The sequence below is a fragment of the Notolepis coatsorum genome (genome assembly GCF_963971535.1).
Source record: "Notolepis coatsorum genome assembly, chromosome: 3".
Classification (NCBI taxonomy): Eukaryota; Metazoa; Chordata; class Actinopteri; order Aulopiformes; family Paralepididae; genus Notolepis; species Notolepis coatsorum.
Window position 1 is genome coordinate 12,622,408 of NC_140167.1, and position 26,697 is coordinate 12,649,104.

Sequence of the window (26,697 nt, forward strand, 5' to 3'; positions counted from 1 at the left end):
TTTTATAACGGCAGATTCTTATTCACAGGAATTGTCCATTTTTCACACGCTGTAATATGGTGTCAAAAATGTATAGAAATATGATGAATATGGATATGAATATGAATTTTTTCAATAAAAACAGACTTGGTATCAAACGAACACAAATATATATAAAATTCTGAAATATTTGTAATTTGTTACAGATATCTTGATTGGGCTATTAATGTTAATCATGGGGATTTTTTTTTTTTTAAATAGTAAACAGTTAAAATTATTAAGCCTTAAGCCCAGTGAGTGTCAAAATCCTTAGGAAGCCACAAGTAGAAAAATGCTATTTTTTTAATCTAGATTAATTACAGAAAATTGTGAGATTAATTAGTTAAATTGTTTTAATCTATTGACGGCACTAGTATATATATATATATATATATGTGTGCGTTACGTACTTGACCTGACCCCGCGGCAGCTCTCCCTCCCTCAGATCCGTCTGAACCGTCTGCTCACGATGGACCCCGAGCTGCTGGAGCAGCAGGACACGGACCTGAGCCCCGAGCTGCTGGACGCCGCGCTGGGCCCCGAGGACCCCGCCGCCGCCGTGCGCAAGGCCAAGCAGTACTACCGCTTCTGGCTGCTGCCCTACCTGTGGGTGGGCCTGCACTTCGACAGGCTCACCCTGCTGGCACTGTTCGACAGGTAAGGTGTGGCGCCCCGCCCCGCCCCCCACCATGTGTGGTAGGACAGGGACAGTACATCAGTTTATTGTTGTTGTTTATTGTTTAAAAGGATCCCCATTAGCTGCCACCTAAGTGGCGAGCTAGTCTTCCTGGCGTCCACACAGAAAGACGACACAAAACATAACAATACATGAGATACATATGACTATCATTATAAACATCAGAATATTTTGCTCACATATTTAAGTAGTGCATTCTCGGGTGGTATTTGAAAGACACTTTGCTATTCAATTTACTTATGTTCAGTGGGCAGTTATTCCAATGATTGATGGCACGATAAACAACCGTCCTCTTTAAAGCATTTGATTTTGGACGTGGTAACATAATCTGTCCATCATCGGCTGACCTAGTAAAATAAGAATGAACCTGACTATGAACCTGTTCTATCAGTATTTATATCCTGTATATCTTTGGTATTGTATGTTAGGGGCGACCGTGGCTCGGGAGGTAGAGCAGTCGTCTTGGTAATCCGGAGGGCTCCCGGTTAGATTCCCGCTCCTCCCATGGCAGCGTGTCGAATTGTCCTTGAGCAAGACACTTAACCCCTAACTGCTCCCGATGAGCAGGTCGGCACCTTGCACGGTTGCCTCCGCCGTCCGTGTGTGAATGGGGAAAACGTGAGGAACAAATTGTAAAGCGCTTTGGATAAAAGCTCATATATAAATGCACCATTTTCCTTTTTTTTTTTTGGTATTTTGTTTTTAGCTGCGACCAGCAGCTCTATAACCCGCTCTGTTGGTTGGTCGGTCCACAAAAGTGTCCCCATTTCAGGAAACGGGATAAAGAAAAGGATTCTCTGTAGTTTCTGATGTTTTGGATAATTCCTGAAACATTACTTGAATACTATTCTATTTAAGATAAGTTATTCCTTTACTGATCCCCTTGGAGAAATTCGGGCATCATAGCAGCATAGGGGAGGGGAGGTACTGGTATGGGTCGTTAGGGCAGTGGAAGACGCATGAAATATAGGCAATACAATTAAATCTGAAATGTAGAAATACCTAGTCAAAGATTTCACTTCATGAGCAAAAAAATCCGAAATTATTTCATGATTATTCTCACAGCTTCTCCGAGGGAAGCGACAGTTGGAGGATAATAAAAAGAAGAAAAAAAAGGGCGGTATTTGAGATGTAGGTCAATCCTCCGCCCCGCCACCAACCATGGGTGTTCCTTAACAAACAAACAAGGTGTTCTTGAAAGGTCCGTCTTGGTAACACTCTGGTCCTGGTGGTGCAACAGGAACCGGGAGGTGCTGGAGAACGTGCTGGCCGTGGCGCTGGCCGTGCTGGTGGCCTTCCTGGGCTCGGTGCTGCTGGTCCACGGCTTCTTCACCGACATCTGGGTCTTTCAGTTCTGCCTCGTCATCGCAAGTTGCCAATACTCTTTACTCAAGGTGAGTCCGAAGAAGAAACGACACCGTTTTACATTCACTAAAGTACAGAGGATGGAGCTACGTCGCACAGCCATGTTGTTACCCGTTTGATTAGATTAGATTCAAATTTATTGTCACTATAATACAGTACAACGAAAAGAAGTTTGGCATCCAACCAGAGGGCAAATGTAACAGTAGAGTGCAATAGATGGTAATATACAATGTACAGGTGATATTTAAACTGGATATAAGATATATAAATTGGTACTACGGAGTAATATTGCTAATCAGATGTACACTACATAGTTGTAGTATTAATATGTACAGGTATAAAGACACTATGGTAGTAAGTCATACTGGCCAGCAGTGTAACTAGTAAGAGTAGGTAAGGGATATGTACAGATATAGATATAGTATCTACTGATATGTGAAAAGGATTATATGCAGGTATGTACAGACGGATGGATAGGTGGATATATATATATATATGGTAAGAATAAATATATATATATGGTATATACAGCATTATTGCACATGCTATCATGCAGAGTTGTCTGGGTTATATGCAGGTGTATAGGTATAAAGAAGGATTATAATGCAGGTATATTCAGACGCATATATATATGTATGTATACGCTACATACAGCACTATTGTTGTTGTCGTCTTTTCCACTTGTTGTTGCTTGCAAATCAGCCGAGTGCATCTTTTAAGAATCTAAATTCCATTGTGGTAAATCCTGAGGTTTGGGTACAGCAGCCCAAAATGATTCGTTTCAAACTTTCAATGTCGGTGGACCCTGAAGGTGACGACACCATTTCCCAAGATTTAAAAAAAAAAAATTAAGAAAATACAAGCGTTTGCTGCTTCCCTGAGATTGAAATTCCTTTGAGAAGCATCTGCACTAAAAGTACCTGTTCTAATTTGAAAGTGACGTAGTGCAGGGATGCCGTGAGCGTCGCACAGATGGTACAGACCCCTCTGGAACAGCATACATTTATTAGATTTTTAACTCTACTGGATTAATAATAATAATAAGCTTTATTTGTATAAACACCTTCCATACAAGAATTGCAGCTCAGTGCTTCACAGCAGTAAGAAAGAGTCTGATAAAATGAGCACAAAATTGACAAGAGTGCAGACATAAAATAAGTACCGGTATAACATAGATAGCAGCAAAATAGACAAAGTCAAGAACATTAAATCACATCGTTTTTCATATTGGTGTCAAATATCTTAATTAATAAGCCTCTTTGTTTACCGTTTGATTATCACCGATACACATCCTTTTAACTAGCTTTTGTGATTCATGATCACAGGGACTCGAACCCACGATGGTCTAGACTCTAGTCATTTGTACCCGGATTATCAGTAGTAATGTAACAGCGCGGGTCTTCTGTACCTGGGTTTGTTCTGCATCTTGTTCTAAACCCATGTTCCCTGTTGTGTCTCTTTTCCTCAGAGTGTCCAACCAGACTCCTCTTCTCCCCGACACGTGAGTCATTTTTATTACCAGTAAAAGATGTCCGCCTTCCTGTATTCGGCCACTAATACAGGGGTTATTATAGAAACATCACGTCATTTTAATCGTAGCTTTGCTTTTTGTAGTTTCCCTCTCTCTTGGTGCGTCTTCAGAACGCTGTTGTTTTCTCTGTATGCACTGTGTGTTCATCGCCCCCCCCCCCCCCCCCCCCCCTCCTGGCGTCATGGAGCCCTGACCCCCCCCCCCCTTTCCATCCTCTCTGGGTCTGTCCTGAAACGGTGTCTTTTATTAATGCGTCTCCTACTGGGCTGCAGGCAGGGGCTTTAAATAGCTGGCTGGGGTTTAGACCACAGCTCTCCCACTGGAGTGCAGACCACCTCTGTGTGTGTGTGTGTCTCTCTAGCTCTCCGTCTAATCTTGCTACCATCCAGACCATCTCTCTCTGGAGTACAGGCCATCTCTCTCTCTCCTCTCTCTCTCTCTCTCTCTCTTTCTTTCTCTCTCTCCATCCAGACCCCCCCCTCTTTGTTTTTCTTTTTCTATTCTCTCTCATCTCTCCTCCCTCTCTCTCCCTCCCCCTCTATCTTTCTCTCTCTCTCCCTCATTTCTCTATATTTCTCTCTTTCTCCCCCCCTCTTTCCCTCTGTCTCTGTCTCTCATTGTCCAGACAACCTCTCTTTGTCTCTCTCTTTGTCTCTCCCCTCCTCTCTCATCATCCAGACAACCTCTGTCTCTGTCTGTCCCTCTTTCCCTCTGTCTCTCTCTCTCATTATCCTGACAGCGTCTCTTTCTCTCTCATCATCCAGACAACCTCTCTCTCTGTCTGTCTCTGTCTGTCTGTTTCTCTCTCTCTCTCTCTCTCTCTCTCTCTCTCTTTCTCTCTCATCATCCAGACAACCTCTCTCTCCCTGTTTTTCTCCCTGTTTTTCTCTTTCTCATCGTCCAGACAACCATCTCACTCGCTCTCCCCTCCCCCTCTATTTGTCCCCCCCTCTCTCTCATTGTCCAACCTCTCCTTCTCTTTCCCTCTCTCTCTTCTGTCTCTCTCCCCCTGTCTCTCATCATCTCTCTTTCTTATCATCCAGTCAACCTCTCTCGGCCTTTCTTTCTCTCCCCTCCCCCTCTCTTTGTCCCCCCCTCTCTCATTGTCCAACCTCTCCTTCTCTTTCCCTTTCCCTCTCTCTTCCTCTGTCTCTCTCTTTCTCATCATCCAGACAACCTCTTTCTTTCAGTTTTTCTCTTTTCTTTCACACAACTATTTCAATGTCTCCTTGTCTTTTTTTTTTCGTGACACTTTTCGGTCAAAACATGATGTATTGAGTTTGACTGTCGGGCCCATAATTGCCAGTTGTCTCTTGGGTGAGAGGTTGGAACCTGCGGGCAGACGAGCTACTTTGCTCTGGGTCCTGTTTTTAGTTTGTACACCAACATGACACCCAAGTATCCAGTGAAGTCTTCATGTATGTCGACGATGCAGCGCTAGATGGTGCACTTCGCTGTTGTCGCACTGTATGATATGAGTACGGCCGACTTTATGGCAAATAATCTCACCATTATGAATGAATGAAAAAGTTTATTTTTGGACATGTTATTCTCCATATTTCTCCAAACAACTCACTATATCTTGTTCCGTCGAACCAAACAATCATAGCAACAAATACAAAAAATAAAAAGAAAACATTAAAAGAAAAACGGTAAAAAAATAAAAAAGGAGTAGAGTGAAGCTAAGCTTATTGATCCCTACCCCCTTACATTTATATTTGTTCTTCCATTAATTTTACTAGATATAACATTATTTAGTGTATTACAATATAGAATATACTTTAACTACCGTAATTCCTCTAATAGTAACCGGGTCTCAAATACAAGCCGGGTCTCTATTAATGGCCGGGTGCGCTCTTGAGCTAAGCAATTATAAGCCGGCCTCCTAATACAAGCCGGGTTACTAATATACTGAGCTGCATACTGAGCTAGTTACATGATTTCACTTTGAAAACGTTGAAATGACCAGTGACCACCTGTAATTGCACTGTTTACTATTTCATACAGTACTTGGTTTCAATAAATGAACCCAGTACATTTTACTGGGTTCAAACTGACACAAAATGTTGATTTATTCATTATGATCCGTTTGAAAATTTGAAATATAGGCCTCCCTCTTATACAGGCCTCCTCCTAATACAAGCCTGGTACCCGCTACAGTTGAAACAAATACAAGCCGGGGTTACTATTAGAGGAATTACGGTATATTAAAAGATTACAAGAAAAAAAAACTTGATTCACTTGACAGCAGTACTACATACACAATATAACATAACTTTGTTTATGCTCAATACTCATTTCTGTATTTTTCCAATGTGTGTTTTTTTTAGCTGCTTTTTAAATGGTGCCACATGTTTACTCTGTTTGATGTATTCGGGTAAATTATTCCACAACTTCACTCCACACACCGATATGCACATGACATTATGAGACGAGAAGATCTGCGAGTGAGCTTTCATCCGTGTGTGTCCAGTAATTGCTGCGTCATGGTCCATGCTAGCGATTTACACAAAACAAAATTTTCTTTTATTCTACCTTTTTCTTCTATTCTACCATACTTGTCTGTCCGTTAATGTCGCACCAAAAAACGACCAAATAAAATTCCTTGTATGTGTAAACTACTTGGCAATAAAGACCTTTCTGATTCTTAAATGTAAACGGTGAATTGTCTTTTTCTTTGGGGTGGGGGTTAACTATTTTTAAATGCACCGATTTAATCAGTTTAAAAGTAATCGTTGAATGTCTCGATTCTTTCCATAACCGTCACCAGCAGCAGCTCTGGTCTCAAACGCCGCCGTCTTTCCGTTCCTCGTCTCTCTCTCTCTCTCTCCAGGGTCATAACCGCATCATAGCGTACAGCCGGCCGGTCTACTTCTGCCTGTGCTGCGGCCTCATCTGGCTGCTCCACTACGGCAGCCAGAGGACCACGACGGCACGCTTCACCCTCTACGGAGTCGCCCTCACCAGCTCCCTCGTCCTGGCGTCCGCCAGGGACCTCATCATAGGTAACGTACCCAAGATTCAAGAGATTTATTTGTCACATACTACATACACGACAGACATGTAGTGAACTGAAGGTGGCCATGGACGCCTCGATTGTGCAAAAATACAAATAATAAAATAGAATAGATAATAAAATAGACATGCTAAAAAGTTATACGAATAAAATACAATACTATACACAATAATATACTAATGTACAGTTATGTTTCTTAGAGTGACATTTTAGAGTGATGAAATCATATTAAATGTTTTGTATTCAAGTCGTTTTTTGCGGGGCTTCAAAGAAATAATATTTTTCATGGCAAGTATTAGTGTTGGGGGTTATACTATCATCGAGTTATATGGGTAGACTATAGTATGAGGTTAAGAATGAGTAAAATTCGCTTTTGGTTTTTAAGAAAATTGTTTGTAAAGCTACTTTTGAAAACTACAAAGGTGAATACCGTAATACTGTTTTTTGCTATTTTCTTTTAGAATACTGTTTTGGAGTCTTAATTTTGTTAGGAATATAGGACAGGCGTGTATAGTCTATACCTTTTCAGTCGCTGTAAAATCAAATATTGTTAAATGATTGTGCATATTGTATTGTGTGAGATGATGACTGAATAAACTACTACTACTACTAGGTAGGTAGTTGTGATTATTATGATTGCAGTTGTCGACGGTGAGGGGGGTACGGTGAGTTGTATTGAGTTGTCCTGATGGTAACCAGTGTCTCCCGTCTCCCCGCAGTCTTCACGCTGTGCTTTCCCATCGTGTTCTTCGTGGGGCTGCTCCCCCAAGTCAACACCTTCCTCATGTACCTCTTTGAACAGCTGGACATACACGTGTTTGGGGGGAATGGTGAGTGATTCTGATTCTTAAATGTACGTTGAATTGTCTTTTGGGGGGGGGGGGGGGGTTAACCCCTCTGTCTCCCTCTGTCTGTGTCTCTGTCTGTCTCTTTCTCTCTCGGTCTCTTTCTCTCTCTGTATGTCTGTCTCTCTCTGTATGTCTCTCTGTGTCGGTCTCTCTCTCTGTATGTCTCTCTGTATGTCTCTTTCTCTGTCCGTCTCTCTCTCTGTGCTTTTCTCTCTCTCTGTCTCTCTGTCTGTCTCTCCGTGTCCTCTCTTTCTCCGTGTCTCTCTCCGTATCTCCATCTGTCTCTCTCTGACGAGATGACTTGCGAGCCCACACACACACACGTTTTAACGTTACGATAACGCACGCCGGCACGGGAGAATGGTTCATAAGTCGAGCCGGTGGCCCGGCGCCTGAGTCAGTGTTGTTGAAGAGGGTGTGCTGCTGCTGACACTGTGTTAATCTGCAGCCTCCACAAGCCTTCTGTCGGCGCTGTACAGCTTCCTGCGCAGCGTGGTGACCGTGGCTCTGCTCTACGGCCTCTGCTACGGAGCTCTGAAGGTAAGAGACACCCTCCCTCCTCCTCTCCTACCCCTCCTGACCACCCCTGAACCTCTCCCACCCCCCCGACCCTCTCCTCCCCCCCTGACACTCTCCTCCCCCCCTGACCCTCTCCTACCCCCCCTGACCCTCTCCTACCCCTCCTGACCACCCCTGAACCTCTCCCACCCCCCCGACCCTCTCCTCCCCCCCTGACACTCTCCTCCCCCCCTGACCCTCTCCTACCCCCCCTGACCCTCTCCTACCCCCCCTGACCCTCTCCTACCCCTCCTGACCACCCCTGAACCTCTCCCACCCCCCCGACCCTCTCCTCCCCCCCTGACATTCTCCTCCCCCCCTGACCCTCTCCTACCCCCCCTGACCCTCTCCTACCCCCCCTGACCCTCTCCTACCCCTCCTGACCACCCCTGAACCTCTCCCACCCCCCCGACCCTCTCCTCCCCCCCTGACACTCTCCTCCCCCCCTGACCCTCTCCTACCCCCCCTGACCCTCTCCTACCCCCCCTGACCCTCTCCTACCCCTCCTGACCACCCCTGAACCTCTCCCACCCCCCCGACCCTCTCCTCCCCCCCTGACACTCTCCTCCCCCCCTGACCCTCTCCTCCCCCCCTGACACTCTCCTACCCCCCTGACACTCTCCTACCCCCTGACCCTCTCCTACCCCCCCTGACCCTCCCCTACCCCTCCTGACCACCCCTGAACCTCTCCCACCCCCCCGACCCTCTCCTCCCCCCCTGACACTCTCCTACCCCCCTGACACTCTCCTACCCCCTGACCCTCTCCTACCCCCCCTGACCCTCCCCTACCCCTCCTGACCACCCATGAACCTCTCCCCCCCCCCCCCCCCCCCCCCCTTTAAAAAAAGATATTATAATTTCCCTCTTGGGGACAATGAAGGCTTATCTTATATACAATTGATCATAAAAGCTAATGGGAAAAGGGGGGCCAATAAAATGCTTGAGACGTCCACATTTCTCACTGTGATGTCACGACACTGGAATAAAGTCTTATCTATATTTCTTGGTATAATATACATATGCAAGCTATAGTGCACATTAACGGCTTGGTCGGCCGTCCATACTGACACAATTGGCAGTGTCAGCGGGGTGGGTCCTGGTCGTTGTAAACAGCGACTCCTACAGTTCGGTCGGGGCGACTGCACAGCGAGGGAAGGATCTGGAGGGAGGTAGTGTGACCTTCCACACGTTACACCCTCTCAGTGAGAGTCCGCGCTGCCAGGTGAAAAGAAGCGGTGGGCTGGCTACACGTGTGTCGGAGGAAGCACGTGATAGTCTCCACCCTCCCAGACCGACGGTAGGGGTAGAGTGCTCAACGACCAGGAAGGGGATTGGGAATTGGCATAACGACTAACATTGGGATGGGAGAAAAACGGAAAAAGAAGGGGGGGAAAAGGTTATTAAAAAAAAATAAAAATAAAAAATCTAACACTGTATCATCACCTTCAGTTTACCTAATAACATTTAGTAAAAAAAAATTAAAATGCATCTACCTTTTTTGAGCTCTAGTTTAATTTCAAATTGAACATTGGCTCTGGCTATCCCATAGCAAATCTGGCTATGGTAATTGTGCTATAATGACTGCATCATATCACCATAACCTTTTTATTTTTTGCAAACCATAAGTAGTGTAAATGTTGGTCGAGATGTTCCAGCGTGCGTGTGTGTGTGTGTGTGTGTTACAGGAGAGCTGGGAGCCGCACCACATCCCTGTGCTGTTCTCTGTGTTCTGTGGCCTCCTGGTGGCGGTGTCCTACCATCTCAGCCGACAGAGCAGCGACCCCTCCGTCCTCATGTGAGTCTGCTGCTGCTTGTAGGGCTGTACCGAATGCTTCGAAGCTTCGATCATAATGTTGACATTCGAATTCTAAATCAACATTCGAATTATTTATTTTTTATAAATAATATTTTTTTTTCTTTCTTTTTATATATATATATTTTTTCTGTCTATTCAATCTGTTTAAACCAATGGGGGTTTTCTTCACAGTTGCAGTTAAAGATTAGGCTACACTAATATTATACTATTATACTATAAGACGTCCCCATCACTTTCATACCAACCGTGCCCTTATTGGATTATTTATGTTGACGAAACTGATAAAGAAAGTTGATTTAATAAAAGAAAAAGACTAATTTAATCAGATTAATCACTTTATTCAAATTGAGGATTTAGTTTAAAAAAAAATAAATAAAAAATAGATTTATGAATAATAAAAAAAAGGAAAATTATAGACATTCAAAGCTTCATTCGAATACTTCAATAGAAGCTTCAAATGTTGCTCACATTTGAGTCGATACCGGTACCCGGCGGTACCTTTTTTCTTTTGTACTTTATTGTTGTTGTGGAATATTTAAAATGAGCCAATGACAGTGAACTATAGAAATTAGATAGTCAGTTGTATATAAAAACATAGAACATAGTTTAATACCGGTATCTGTGCTTCCACAGAGATCAGTAAGATTAGCTATGGCCTTGCCATGGCTCACACTAGGACCGAAAGAGATGGGCCAAATGTCATCTCTCCCCAACCTTGGTCGTTGTTAAAGAGACACAGTCAGACTGTCTCCTAGTGTCTGAGCTAGGGATGCTCGATATTGGCTTTTTTACCGATATTGTCCAACTCTTAATTTCCGATACCGATATCAACCGATACCGATATATGCAGGGTTTCCCCCCCCCCCCCAAAAACGGAATAATTTCAGGTAATTAACATTCCATATCTCTTGTTGTGGAATTAACACAACATTATGCATACTTTTGACAATAAATAAAATCAGAATTTGTTCGTACTTGCTTGCCTGGGTAAATAAAGGTTATAGAAATGTAAAAAAATTTAAAAACGATACCGATATTTTCCGATATGACATTTTAATGCCGATATCGGCCGATAATATCGGACATCCCTAGTCTGAGCTGTTATACTAGTTGACCTATGTTAAACTAGTCGAGCTGTACAGAGATGGACATAGATAACAAACAAATTTAATCTACCTACCTCAGTTGTAAAAGAAAATTGTCCAAACTTCAAATGATTTATTATCATTATTATTTATTTAGAACAATTTGTTAATATTGCAGCGAGCGTTGTCTGCATCTAGCTTTGTAAAGTGTAACCACACTTGCGACCGTTTTCGGCTTACCATTCCCCCCCCGACTGCTTTGTTGTTGTTGAATCAAGTCAAATCCTAGGTAAGCGTGTATTGTGCACGTGAACATTGACGTGAACGTGCGGCACACTTCATAGGTTTCATTTTGCGAAAACGAAATTGTTTTATTACCAAAATGTGGCACCGGTGGATCTCACGTGAATCGGTACTCTGTAGTACCGACGTGATTCGGTCGATACCCTTAAAAGTACCGGATTTTGTACCCATCCCTAGCTGCTGCTGCTTGTGTGTGGCGCCAGGCCACTGCTGCTGCTACAGAGCGCCGTTTCCTCTGGAACTGTTTTTGTTTTATTTAGATCCCCATTAACTTTTGCATAGCAGCAGCTATTCTTCTCGGGGTCCAATAACTTACATGGTGACAACACAACAATATACATTAACACTCGTCACAATATATTGACAAAACACACATACATAAAAATAATTAAATAAAAAAACCAAACACTGCAATTACGGTAGATAAAGCAAATAGTCAGGCTCTGACTCAATCCCTCATGATCTAATTAATAGATAAATATAATTTAACATAGATAGCCTGTGTAACCTCTCACTCCCCATTATGATGATGATGTCACAGCAAACATTGGAACACCCGCATTCGGAAACCTCAAGAGAACATTCAAAATGCGAGAAACCAAAACAATGATATTCGGTACAGCCCTGTTACTTAGTACTACCAAAATTATTCTTAAAATAATAATCTTTAATCTTTTTTTCTTAAAACCAACGGTGATGACAGGGGGTCGTTTGTTCCACAATCCCTCCCTTGTTTTTAAGTACGTTTTGGTTCTAGTGCAGGTTGTACGTTTTGGTTCTAGTGCAGGTTGTACGTTTTGGTTCTAGTGCAGGTTGTAAGTTTTGGTTCTAGTGCAGGTTGTACGTTTTGGTTCTAGTGCAGGTTGACGCACTAAAAACATTAATATTTTGATACTAAGGAAATCGAGCGAGAATATAATGTTTTGTTAATGTCCTGTTTCATCCAGCTGTGGTTTGTGATGTTCCGTCTGTGGCGCTCCTCCACAGTTGGATGAATGTCGAGGAGACATTGTAGTAAAAAATCCACATTAAAGAATAATCCGTAGGACTTCCCGACATCGTCGTACTACATATATATACACCGGATCGCCTCAGTCTATGATTTGGTTTTTAAACGCATGGAATTAAATAAATAAAAATAAAAGCAGACCTCAACCGGTTTGAAATAGTTTAATTTTTTTTAACTCCGCCTCCTCCTCCTCCTCTCTTCACAGCTCGTTAATACAATCAAAGGTCTTGCCCGACCTGAAGGACAAGAACCCGGAGGACCCCCTGTCGGAGGTGCAGGACCCGCTGCCGGAGAAGCTGAGGGCGTCGGTGGTGAGTCCGCCATAGGGCTGAGCCCCAACGTTCAAACCTTCGTTTGTTATGTTGGCATTCAAATTCAAAATCAACATTAGAATATATATATATATTTTTATATACAAATATTTAAAAAAAATTATATTCATTCCGTTTGAACCAATGCAATGGGTTTTTTCTTCACAGTTGCAGATAAAGATTAGGCTACACTAATATTATAGTATTAAAACTGAGTTATATTCATTAAAGAAAGTTGATTTAGTTGGGCTGGGGCTTCTCCCTGGGCTGGGTCTGGGTCTGCAAAGTTGATTTAATAAAAAAAAAAATACTAATTTAATCAGATTAATCACTTTATTCAAATTGAGGATTTAGTTTGAGGATATAAAAAAAAATAAAAAATTAACTATGGTTCGAACGTTCGTTCAAAAAACCCTGACGAAGTTCGAATCCCAAAAACAGGCTTCGGGGGACAGCCTTAGTCCACCACCTGTCATCGCCTCGTTAAACCCACAGATAGTTTGGATAATTGTAATGTTGCCTCCTCCAAAATGAGAGATCCACATTGTGGCTAGGCAAGAGGACTGCAGGCTTTTGGCAGTCATTCACATGTGGCTACGAGTACAGCATTTGGCACAGAGGTTCTCTTGGGTCTACTTTGATGAAAAAGAACGCTGCACGGCCGCCATTTTGCAAGATGGCTGCCACCGACGATGCCAAAAATTTCCGTTTCCGTCATAGAATTTTATCTCTGTAATTAATTAGTTCCCTTTATCTATATACAACTCTCTTAACCCTTTACTACCACACCACAGAAGGTTAACCCTTTCACTACCACACTACAGAAGGTTAACCCTTTCACTACCACACTACCTGTAGTGTAGTTGTGAAAAGGTTAACCCTTTGTCGTGTGGCAGTGAAAGGGTTAACCTTCTGTATTGTCACAGTGAAAGGGTTAACCTTCTGTATTGTCACAGTGAAAGGGTTAACCCTTTGGTAGTGTGGTAGTGAAAGGGTTAAAGGGATGTTGTGATTCTGGGTCGCTTCATGTTCGCAACTCGACCGATGGGTGAGATTTGAGATGTCTTGCTGTTCAATGATTGATCATCGGGTATCTAATCGGATTCGGATGATGGGTCATCCGGAATAAAATATGAGATAAGATATTCCTTTATTGATCCCCTTGGGGAAATGCGTGCGTCATAGCAGCATGGGGGAGGGGTACAAGTATGGGCAGGGTAGTAGTAGAAAGACATAAATATAGGCAATAAAATTAGATCTGAAAATATCATCAGATGACTGTGCAATTGACATCCATTTAGCTGTAAAAAGGAACAATTCTGTAGACTAATGAAAGCAACATGTCCCGTTCATATTTGTGAATTCTACCTGTAATTGATTGGTTCAGGGTCACAAATTCACATGGCACAGTTAAATGGTCAATTCCTAGGAAGGGGAACAATAGCTTGAATCTGAAAAGATAATAGGTACACAGACATTGATATTTCTCTCAAGCCGACAATCTAAGAGGACGTGAAACCTTTTTTTTCTACTTTTTCTTCTTTTTTCTGTGATTTTTCTCCCCATCCCAATTTACCTCTCGTGCCAATTCTCCCTCCCCTGTCCTGATCGTTGCTCGCATTATGCCCCCCACTGGCTGGTTGTAGGGAGGATAGAAGCCTTGCATCACATGTCCCCTCCGATACATGTGGAGGCAGCCTGTCACATCTTTTCACCTGCCAGCGCGGACTCTCATTGGCGAGGTGTAACGCGTAGGAGGCTCACACTGCCCCTGCCATTTTCCTGACTTTGCTGTGCAGGCGCCCCAACCGACCTGTAGGAGTCGCTGTTCACAACGACCAGACTATCACCCTTCGACTTCCCACCCCGCTAACTCTGCCAATTGAGTTAGTATGACGGCCGGCCCAAGCCGGAGGCAACGCCGACAGCCGGATTCGAACCCGGTGTCTCTTGCGTTGGTGACGAGCGCAATGTCCGCTGCGCCACCCAGCCGCCTTCCCCCCCTCACTGAAACTTGAGATTAAATGTAATGCTTGTATCGGTTACAGTATTCGATTGACAGCACAGCAACTTTGGGATTATGAGTTTTGAGTTATGATTTCATGCGTCCAAGAAGTTGAATGCCATGACCTTGCACCCTTGCATCATACCTGCTTGCCAGAGGCCCGACTCTGCACTGTCAAATATGACGTGCATTGCTAATGACCAACCTTTCAACACCAGCTAGTGTTTTCAGACGTGAGATGAGACTTGTGTTTAGATTAAGAGAATTAATGAATTACTGAGATTAAGCCATTTTATCGGTGAAGATATCATTGAGACGCCTTAACTGAATCGGTCAAAGGTAAACTATGACAGTGAAACCGCATATCGGACACAAATCATCCGACCATTTGCTGAACTTCAGTGTGCACCATGTTGGTTTGATTGAGCTAAAACTGCAAGAAATGTATTCCTGAGAGAAAATTGCCATGTCATACTTTTGGAAATCTACCATTTCCTGAGCTTGGCCATCATGGATTTTGGCTGGGAATGAGATGGAAATATTCTAGCAAGGTTTTATTCTTGGTGAAAAAGATCTAATTCAACACTGACATTTCTGAATTATGCCTGCTCTATCAAATTCTATGTAGGGAATGGTATTTCGATGTTGTCGGTGGCAGCCATCTTGAAAAAATTTGGATTTTCAAGTGGTTAACATTCTTTTGTGTCATTGAAGTCAATAGTTAGTCAATTTTATATTTTTCTGGTTTAAGTCAGAAATTACAGCCAACTATTTACTTCCCTCAAAATGGATTCCTAGTGTTTTGGAATGACTCCCTTCTGTGACTAACCAGACCCTGATGTGTCTCAGGAAGCCTGCTAGACCTGCTGCAGGCCCTGATCTTCTAACGTCTCCCATGTTTATTTTCCAACCTCTAGAACGAGCGTCTGCAGTCTGACCTGATCGTCTGTGTGGTCATCGCTGTCCTGTACTTCGCCATCCATGTTAGCACTGTGTTCATCGCTCTGCAGGTAGAGTAAAGCATCCATGTTAGCACCGTGTTCATCGCTCTGCAGGTAGAGTAAAGCATCCATGTTAGCACCGTGTTCATCGCTCTGCAGGTAGAGTAAAGCATCCATGTTAGCACCGTGTTCATCGCTCTGCAGGTAGAGTAAAGCATCCATGTTAGCACCGTGTTCATCGCTCTGCAGGTAGAGTAAAGCATCCATGTTAGCACCGTGTTCATCGCTCTGCAGGTAGAGTAAAGCATCCATGTTAGCACCGTGTTCATCGCTCTGCAGGTAGAGTAAAGCATCCATGTTAGCACCGTGTTCATTACAGGAGTAAAGATTGTACTGATAAAATTTCAATATTTTTTACTCGGATTTAGCCAATTAGATTAGCAAGACAGAAACCACCTTTTCTGAAACATAATTCAAATGTCATAATAATGATCGAATAAAAGAAATTAATCAGAAATGGAAGTCATTTTACTATCGAGGAGGATACTAAATGTTTTGCCTGTGACTTGAGTGTTACGAGTGAGTGAGTGATCGATCGACTGACTGAGTTGGTGACATTGTAGGTCTATGAGGTGCTTCACATCTAAAGACACACACTGTATACGTGTTCTGTATCATGTGAATCTCCTGTGTGTGTGTGTTCCTCTCCCTCAGCCCTTCCTGAGCTACGTCCTGTACGGTCTGGTGGGCGCGGTGGGGCTCCTCACACACTACCTGCTGCCTCAGGTCCGCAAGCAGCTGCCCTGGTACTGCTTCTCCCACCCCCTGTTCAAGACCAAGGAGTACTACCAGTTTGAAGTCCGAGGTAGGCGTTGCAAGTACACCAGACACTAGTACACCAGACACTATTACACCAGACACTATTACACCAGACACAGAAAGTACACCACCACATATACTGTCAGAAAGTACACCACCACACATATACTGTCAGAAAGTACACCACCACATATACTGTCAGAAAGTACACCACATCACATATACTGTCAGAAAGTACACCACCACATATACTGTCAGAAAGTACACCACCACATATACTGTCAGAAAGTACACCACATCACATATACTGTCAGAAAGTACACCACCACATATACTGTCAGAAAGTACACCACCACACATATACTGTCAGAAAGTACACCACCACATATACTGTCAGAAAGTACACCACCACATATACTGTCAGAAAGTACACCATCACATATACTGTCAGAAAGTACACCACCACATATACTGTCAGAAAGTACACCACCACATATACTGTCAGAAAGTACACCACCACATATACTGTCAGAAAGTACACCACCACATATACTGTCAGAAAGTACACCACATCACATATACTGTCAGAAAGTACACCACCACACATATACTGTCAGAAAGTACACCACATCACATATACTGTCAGAAAGTACACCACATCACATATACTGTCAGAAAGTACACCACGTCACATATACTGTCAGAAAGTACACCACATCACATATACTGTCAGAAAGTACACCACGTCACATAGACTGTCAGAAAGTACACCACTGCCCATATACTGTCAGAAAGTACACCACATCACATATACTGTCAGAAAGTACACCACTTCACATATACTGTCAGAAAGTACACCACGTCACATATACTGTCAGAAAGTACACCACCACATATACTGTCAGAAAGTACACCACATCACATATACTGTCAGAAAGTACACCACATCACATATACTGTCAGAAAGTACACCACCACATATACTGTCAGAAAGTACACCACGTCACATGGAACAAAACGTTGATAATCGCATGTCTCCACTGTGTCTGCAGACGCTGCCTACGTGATGTGGTTTGAGAAGCTTCACGTGTGGCTGCTGTTTGTGGAGAAGAACGTCCTGTATCCCCTCGTCATCCTCAACGTGCTGAGCGGCAGCGCCAAGGAGCTGGCCAGTCCCAGGAAGCTGGACACCGAGTGAGGCTCCCTGCCGCCGTCTTTACACCATCCGTCTTTACACCCATCCGTCTTTACACCCTCCGTCTTTACACCATCCGTCTTTACACCCATCCGTCTTTACACCCTCCGTCTTTACACCCTCCGTCTTTACACCATCCGTCTTTACACCATCCGTCTTTACACCATCCGTCTTTACACCATCCGTCTTTACACTAGGGATGCACGATAATTATCGGGCCGATATCTAACTACAGCAATTATGACGTCATCCCGATAAACTCGATAACGTTATTGATAGCTCCGATAACATATAATACATTTTTTGGTTAAAAGAAATCCGGTGTGGGTGGATTTGGATGAAGGGCGCTTGTTTTTATTATAGCCTCCTCCCGTTTTGCCAGTACTGTGGTAAAACTGATAGCGTGTGGTTTAGGAACAGGGAGTTTTTCACAAATCGAGCGCTCCCTTTCTTGGCTGTGACGTAGTCACGTTACATTCGGAGACAGACAGTCGATCTGCCAATTACGTCCCACGGCTTGCACCCACCTCTTCTTCTTACCACCAATCAGAAGCTCTCGTTCGTTTATTTACCTCCGGATTGTCAGCCATTACTCTACTCGGAGCTAACGTTATCTCCCCGCCAGCCACATTGACAAGTACCAGCGCTTATACATTACTGGCAAATGTCTTGTTGCACTTGTGGCAACGAGCATTGTCAGCATCGACTTTAGTAAAATAGACCCAGACTTTTGAACATTTCGTTCTCTCCGCCATTATGAGAGCAGAGCTGTCTGTACTGAGTCGGCAGCGCAGCACCCGTGTGAGTGAGTGTGTGTGTGTGTGTGAGAGTGAGTGTGTGTGTGGGAGTGAGTGTGTGTGTGGGAGGGAGCCCGCTCGCAGGCAGAGACAGAGGCAGGAGAGATAATAGACAACGGCCAACAAGATTAGTTTGCGACGTTTAAATTCCTCAAAAAAAACCTCCATAATTTCTCGAGTACCGATAGCAGTACCGATGACGTCGGAGCTTATAAATACTAAAAAAAATAAAATGATAAAAAAAAATATATATATATATATATATATACAGTTAAAAAAAATATTATAATACAATAAATATCGGTTATCGGTATCGGCTTGAGGAGCATAAAGATATCGGTATCGGTGTCAAAAAATCAATATCGTGCATCCCTACTTTACACCATCCGTTAGGCTTTCATTCATTCATTCATTCATTCAGTCCTTTTTTACTTATCCTCAAAGAAGGCAGTGGAGGTTTCTCTGGTTTTGAAAGCACTTTCATCCAAATCTACTTATCGAATCTTAAATCCTTTCAAATCCCTTATCGCCTTTTGTAGGTAATTATTTGGGGGGTGGGGAGATGACTTCGCACTCAGCGCAACAACAAGATATTCTTTCAGGGATGTTGTAAGTGACTCAAAAGACTGGGGTTAAGGGTGATAGGATTTGTACTATCTTGGAACCGGTTCTGAATGGAACGGAATCCAACCGTACATCCCTTTGTTGCATTAAAAAAATAATCTCTCACCGTTTATTTTTGTCAGATGCATATAGTTGCCCGTATAGCATTACGAGCTCATTTCAGCTGGCTGCTAATCTTCTTCCCTGGCAAGATTTGAACCACAATAAATGACTCATTAAATTAGTTTCTAGAGTCATAACATCTTGTATGTCTGTTCACACTCCTACGCAGAGCTGTTTCTACGCCTGTATGTCACAGCCTGCTAAACAGCTCTGCCCAAGAGAGCCAAAATCTGCGACCAAATTAGTTTGAAGGAAAACTTTCAAAACCTTGTATTGGGTGTATACAGAGTATCGCAAATAACCATAAATGAAGCTTGTCTGAACGTCATGCAGTGATGTAGTCTGAAAAGTAAACAGACTATCTTTACTTAAGGAAACTATATCTTTATGGCTGTTTCTGCTTCCTGCAGGGTGGGCGCTTTGATGATCACGGTGGTTATGATGATGTTGTTTCTGCTTCCTCCAGGGTGGGCGCTCTGATGATCACGGTGGTTATGATGATGTTGTTTCTGCTTCCTCCAGGGTGGGCGCTCTGATGATCACGGTGGTTATGATGTTGTTTCTGCTTCCTCCAGGGTGGGCGCTCTGATGATCACGGTGGTTATGATGATGTTGTTTCTGCTTCCTCCAGGGTGGGCGCTCTGATGATCACGGTGGTTATGATGATGTTGTTTCTGCTTCCTCCAGGGTGGGCGCTCTGATGATCACGGTGGTTATGATGTTGTTTCTGCTTCCTCCAGGGTGGGCGCTCTGATGATCACGGTGGTTATGATGTTGTTTCTGCTTCCTCCAGGGTGGGCGCTCTGATGATCACGGTGGTTATGATGTTGTTTCTGCTTCCTCCAGGGTGGGCGCTCTGATGATCACGGTGGTTATGATGTTGTTTCTGCTTCCTGCAGGGTGGGCGCTCTGATGATCACGGTGGTTATGATGATGTTGTTTCTGCTTCCTCCAGGGTGGGCGCTCTGATGATCACGGTGGTTATGATGTTGTTTCTGCTTCCTGCAGGGTGGGCGCTCTGATGATCACGGTGGTTATGATGTTGTTTCTGCTTCCTCCAGGGTGGGCGCTCTGATGATCACGGTGGTTATGATGTTGTTTCTGCTTCCTGCAGGGTGGGCGCTCTGATGATCACGGTGGTTATGATGATGTTGTTTCTGCTTCCTCCAGGGTGGGCGCTCTGATGATCACGGTGGTTATGATGTTGTTTCTGCTTCCTGCAGGGTGGGCGCTCTGATGATCACGGTGGTTATGATGTTGTTTCTGCTTCCTCCAGGGTGGGCGCTCTGATGATCACGGTGGTTATGATGATGTTGTTTCTGCTTCCTCCAGGGTGGGCGCTCTGATGATCACGGTGGTTATGATGATGTTGTTTCTGCTTCCTCCAGGGTGGGCGCTCTGATGATCACGGTGGTTATGATGTTGTTTCTGCTTCCTCCAGGGTGGGAGCTCTGATGATCACGGTGGTCAGGGACGTGCACAGGACTTTAGAGGGGCAGGTGCTCAAAGGCTGAAAAGGGCACTACACTTGTGTGTATACATTAACCGAGCGCGCACAGCGCGCAATTTTTAAGGGCCCTTTTCGGGCGGGGGGCCCCCTTTTTATGCTTTTTGGGGGTTTTTGGTGATCAAATATTGAATTGAACTATAATAATCAGTGCAGGAGCTCACTTATCCTTGAAAGACACTTTTATCACTGACTTAAAAGGCCCATATATCTCCATAAATGTTCAGGGGGGAGGGAATAAGTGCTTACCCTACAGACCCCAAGAAGTGCTGTATATTCTGTATTGTTTAATATAAATGCATTTTTTATTCCAATCCCGATTTGTATTTGAGATTCCCAAATCCCATCGGACTTGACTTCTTCGTGTCCCTCAATGAGTGTAATACCAGCATTCAACAGCGGTTTCTATCATCATCATCATCACCACCCACGCTATGCATAAAATATATAGGTCCGCGGAGAGGCACGCTGAGGAGGCCGTGCAAACTGCAATGGAATATGGGACATCTCTCTCTCTTTACCTAATATTTTAATTCTATCCTGACATTTTTCAGTTGGAAGGGCAGTCTATGCGTAACGGTAAAAAAAAAAAAAATTTTAAATATTTTTTTTTCAAAAAGGGCACTTTTTTGATGAGGCTCAAAAAGGCAGGTGCTCAGGCACCCCTTGGCCTCTATGTGTGCACGTGCCTGACGGTGGTTATGATGTTGTTTCTGCTTCCTGCAGGGTGCGCGCTCTGATGATCACGATGGTTATGATGTTGTTTCTGCTTCCTCCAGGGTGCGCGCTCTGATGATCACGGTGGTTATGATGTTGTTTCTGCTTCCTCCAGGGTGCGCGCTCTGATGATCACGGTGGTTATGATGTTGTTTCTGCTTCCTCCAGGGTGGGCGCTCTGATGATCACGGTGGTTATGATGTTGTTTCTGCTTCCTCCAGGGTGGGCGCTCTGATGATCACGGTGGTTATGATGTTGTTTCTGCTTCCTCCAGGGTGGGCGCTCTGATGATCACGGTGGTTATGATGTTGTTTCTGCTTCCTGCAGGGTGGGCGCTCTGATGATCACGGTGGTTATGATGTTGTTTCTGCTTCCTCCAGGGTGGGCGCTCTGATGATCACGGTGGTTATGATGTTGTTTCTGCTTCCTGCAGGGTGGGCGCTCTGATGATCACGGTGGTTATGATGTTGTTTCTGCTTCCTCCAGGGTGGGCGCTCTGATGATCACGGTGGTTATGATGTTGTTTCTGCTTCCTCCAGGGTGGGCGCTCTGATGATCACGGTGGCCGGACTGAAGCTGCTTCGCTCCTCCTACTGCAGCCCCACCTACCAGTACGTCACCGTGCTCTTCACCGTGCTCTTCTTCACCTTCGACTACCGCCACCTCTCGGAGACCCTGCTGCTCGACCTCTTCCTCATGTCCATAGTCTTCAGCAAGGTGAGGGGAACGGAACAACGCACTGTATTTTCTTTTTTTTTACGTGGGTATCGTGGACAACGAGGGTTAGCTGCGGAACGCGCTTACCGTCCTCTCCAGAGTCTGACGAGATGATTGATAACTGAATGGAATGGAAGTGGATACGGACCACTAGCTTAGCTGCGGAAACACCTCTCCCAGAGTTTTAAGCTAAGCTAGTGGTTGGGAACTTTCGCATTTTAACCTGTACCGGTACCTGTGAATCGATACCGGTACCTAACGGTACCTTTTTCGGTACTTTAGTCTCTAAAAATGTAATCTACCTACCTCAGTTGTAAAAAAATATATATATTCAAAACTTAAAATAATTTATTATCATTATTTATTTAGAACAAATTTTTTTTCTTTTCTTTTTTGAACAAATGTTTTTTATTTTCCCTTTTTTTACATGAAACAAGACAAACGATACAATAACAGTAATAATCAACGATAAATCACAGGACAATAACAGAAATAATAATGACAGTCCAGTAATTAAATCAGAATGAAAGTAGACTAAAAGACATAAAAATAATAAATACAATACATGGGCTCTTGCTCTGCTTCCTTTAATTTGTGCTAAGCTAGGCTAGCTTGCAGCCAGATAGCTTTCTACTGAACGCACAGAGAGGAAATTAGTATCTTTTTTCTTGTCCGACTCTGTCCGAGGACAATAAGCACATTTCCCGTAATGTTTTGGTGTGTTCCTTTTAAACCGTCCTTCTCATCGACTATTCAGATAATGGTTCTGTTTGCTGTGGTTCGAGATCGACGTCTCACTATTTTCTATTCTAATTGATCTTCCTGTTTTTATTTGTTGCAGTTATGGGAGCTGTTCTACAAGCTGCGTTTTGTCTACACCTACATCGCCCCCTGGCAGATCACCTGGGGCTCAGCCTTCCATGCCTTCGCTCAGCCCTTCGCCGTGCCTCGTATCCTTCATCATCATCATCATCATGCTCCTTAGCTCAGGTTGACACGTCTTCCTCACATCTTGAAGACTGTGTGGCGAAATGTGTGTGGGTTCATGTTAGGAATATAGCTGGAGATGGTAGTAGTAGTAGAACAGAAGTAGTAGTAGTAATAATAGTAGTAGTTTTATTCAGTCATCACACAATACAATTATGCACAATCATTCCAGACTGTCAACGGTCTTTGATTTAGATTTTGATTGATGCTTATTATGCCATAATGCTTATTAATGCACATTTGTAACCCTCAAAAATAGCTATACAAACCATTTGAAAACCAAAAGTGGCCCAGGACAGTTCCATCAGTATGTGTGAACATGAGCTACTCTCTCTCCTGAAGCCAGAAACCAGAGAACCCAGACTCAAACATGTGACGTCATCCGGTATAAAGTCTGGAGCTGCTCCATTGACAATGAATGAGAGACTGATTTTGTGGACAGACGGAATGTTTTTCTTTTTTATACCCAAACGAGCTTTATTCTAATGTAATGTTCTCAGTACTGAAACGGATATGTACCCATATACTCGGAATGTTCCTCTGGGAAGTCTCAGTGTCATGATCTATAACCTCTCTTGTTTGTCTTCACATATATTTCTGGACCGTCTTCGATCATAGGAATAACATGTATGAATTGGCCATCTTTATTGGGGAAATTAAATTAACATACTCTTGACTGTGTTTAGAAAAGCAGATGGCATGTACAAAACTTACAATAAGAAATTTGAATAATTCTGTTGCATAATGAAAATTGCCTTCATTTCAACAAAGGAAGGTGTCGAGCTAGTTTCATATAAGAAGAAAGTTTCACCCATGACCCTGAGGTCCAGAGTGCACCCTTGACCTCAGCTTTGAGCGGTGTGGTCGACCACAACCCGGAGTCCTGGGTTCACCCTGGAGGATATGATATTGAGATCTTTTCAGCGTTTGTTGACCATTATCAGTAACATACGTTAGCGCCTGAGCCGGAAGAGATGCACGATCTCCCTCTGTGTGAGAGGAGAAGGTGCAAATGAACACACACTTGAGTTTTTTTTTATTTTCTCTTCTGCTACAACTAAGCTGTGCTTGGAGAAAGACTCAGACTTGCGCTGACAAGCCCCAAGTACCCGGTCTGTTCTTTCATTGGAATAAAGTCTGAATTTATTATTGTCTCTTTGAGCCTGATTTAACCCTCACAACGTTTTATTTAATCCTTGACTCCGAGTCCCTCCCAGACTCTGCCATGCTGTTTGTTCAGGCTATAGTGTCGGCAGTCTTCTCCACGCCCCTCAACCCTTTCCTGGGCAGTGCCATCTTCATCACCTCCTACGTGCGCCCCGTCAAGTTCTGGGAGAGAGACTATAAGTACGCGCTCCTCGAACCCTATACTGTGTTCCTGCCGCCATGTTATTTTAGTTCTAAAATAGTGCAATATGTTTGTTTTGAATATAATAATTGCGTTTGTCTCCTCTGTTCCAGCACCAAGAGAGTGGATCATTCGAACACGCGCCTGGCCTCCCAGCTGGACAGAAACCCAGGTGAACCTTCACGCTCTTGTTTTCTCATTGAACTTCCATTGAGGTAGAGCGGTCGTCTGGTAATCTGAAGGTTTCCGGTTCGATTCCAGCTCCTCCCGGCAGCGGTTGGCACCTTGCATGGTTGCTTCTGCTGTCTGTGTGTGAATGTGAGGCATAAGTTGTAAAGCGCTTTGGATAAACATACTTTATGAATGCAGTCCATTCACCATGTTGTCAAGGTGGATACAATGAAATGCAGTGAAATTGTCTGTTTTCCTCTCGACATTTGAGAGAACGGTAAAACATACTTAAAATGTATAAGTAAGTTCCTTTATATGAATGAATTAAGTTTATTTAAAAAATAACATACACAAATCAATTCACATAAAGTTGGCCGAAAAGGTTAGGGCTGAAGTGAAGCTACACGCTTGTAAGTGCCCTAACCCAGTGAATCATCTTACATTGAAATTACGCTTATCGTTGATATTCGTTATAATATATAACCAAGTGTGTGTGTGTGTGTGTGTGTGTATATATATACATACAGGTGCAGCTCAATAAATTAGAATATCGTGGAAAAGTCTATATATTTAGCTGTATTGATGCAGTAATTTGTGCAAAAGGAGCCCCAACCAAGTACTGAGTGAACATACATGAACATACTTTTCAGAAGGCCGACATTTCTATATACAAAAGAAAAATACATCTATTTAAAAAATGTTATTGGTGATACAGAAGTTTGGGCTTTCATGAGATGTAAGACATAATCATCAAAATTAAAACAAATAAAGGCTTGAAATATTTCACTTTGTGTAATGAATCTATAATCTACGAGTTTCGCTTTCTGAATTGAATTACTAAAATAAAATAACTTTTCCACGATATTCTAATTTATCGAGCTGCACCTGTGTGTGTGTGTGTGTGTATATAGATACTTATCTCCATCATGGTCCTCAGTGGAGATAAATGAAACATCCTCCCTCCCTCCCTCCCTCCGCAGGCTCCGACGACAACAACCTGAACTCCATCTTCTACGAGCACCTGACGCGCTCCCTGCAGCACAGCCTGTGCGGGGACCTCCTGCTGGGCCGCTGGGGCAACTTCGGCACCGGCGACTGCTTCATCCTGGCCTCCGACTACCTGAACGCCCTGGTGCACCTGGTGGAGATCGGCAACGGCCTGGTCACCTTCCAGCTGCGGGGCCTGGAGTTCAGAGGTGAGGGGGGAGGTCACCCTGGGAGAGACTAGACGCCCTCGTGGGACCTGCATGCTCAGTACGCCTTGCGGTCCGACGAAGACCAAGCACCCAGGATGCTTTTAAGTAACACATTTAATTTCTAACCACAGCTACAGTAAAATCACACAGTGATGTCATGGCATAGAATTTAAAGCATAGCAACATTTTATAATTTATATACATTACTAAATGGTGAATATTTTAAACCTCATGAATTATAATGATATTATCATTAGCAGTTTTGAATAATTCTAACTAATCAATTAGTCCCTTATTGGCTCTTGACCATAGTACTCATCCCTACAGGCGCCCCGCCCCCCCCCCCCACCCCCCCGTTCAAGGGTATGCAGAGCCCCAGCCGCCCCCCCCCCCCCCCCCCCCTAAAGGCACCACAGTTACATTTAAAGAATAAGCGCTTTTACTTTTAATTGTGTCGTCTCGCCATGAAATGATTGATTTTCAACTTCATAGTCCATGCAGCTGAATTAATCTCTCTTTCCGGTCTGTGCAGCTATTTCAAGAACCCTGGTTGGACAGAACTGTCCTCGTTTTGTCTCCCGGTGGACAAATTATGTGTGCCGGACCCCAAGGCCATCACGCAGTGCAAGAGATAAAAAACACATCGCGGTTCATAAACGAGGCACAAAGTGCATAACGAAACATAAAGCACGAGAGGATAATATACATCACGTCATATCGTCCCAAAGTTGAACAGACCCTCATCTGAATTGTATTGCCTATATTTATGTCTTTCTACTATTACCCTAAGGAATATCTTATCTTATAAACTTAATAGAGAGAATCTACCAACTTTTTGTCTCATGAGAGGCCATCGCGCAGTGCAAGAGATAAAAACACATTGCGGTTCATAAACGAGGCATAAAGTGCACAATGAAACATAAAGCACGTGACTTGAGTATAATATACATCACGTCATATCGTCCCAAAGTTCTAGCAGACCTGTTAAATTACTGTCACATGTTGAAAGACGCT

General features: G+C 43.6%; 1 protein-coding gene across 2 annotated transcripts in view; it reads left to right on the forward strand.

The window, feature by feature from the left end:
* Positions 1–26,697, forward strand: part of pcnx1 (pecanex 1) — a 109,719-nt gene that overhangs the window by 56,875 nt on the left and 26,147 nt on the right. For both annotated transcript variants that reach the window (XM_084309587.1, XM_084309588.1), the window contains 16 exons: positions 449–675; positions 1,956–2,109; positions 3,549–3,581; positions 6,445–6,616; positions 7,347–7,457; positions 7,924–8,015; positions 9,719–9,828; positions 12,452–12,557; positions 15,480–15,572; positions 16,218–16,368; positions 17,375–17,516; positions 21,804–21,981; positions 22,823–22,931; positions 24,186–24,315; positions 24,430–24,488; positions 25,468–25,683. In XM_084309587.1, the coding sequence (XP_084165713.1) occupies positions 449–675; positions 1,956–2,109; positions 3,549–3,581; positions 6,445–6,616; positions 7,347–7,457; positions 7,924–8,015; positions 9,719–9,828; positions 12,452–12,557; positions 15,480–15,572; positions 16,218–16,368; positions 17,375–17,516; positions 21,804–21,981; positions 22,823–22,931; positions 24,186–24,315; positions 24,430–24,488; positions 25,468–25,683 (2,083 nt within the window). The remainder of the gene's footprint in view (positions 1–448; positions 676–1,955; positions 2,110–3,548; positions 3,582–6,444; positions 6,617–7,346; positions 7,458–7,923; positions 8,016–9,718; positions 9,829–12,451; positions 12,558–15,479; positions 15,573–16,217; positions 16,369–17,374; positions 17,517–21,803; positions 21,982–22,822; positions 22,932–24,185; positions 24,316–24,429; positions 24,489–25,467; positions 25,684–26,697) is intronic.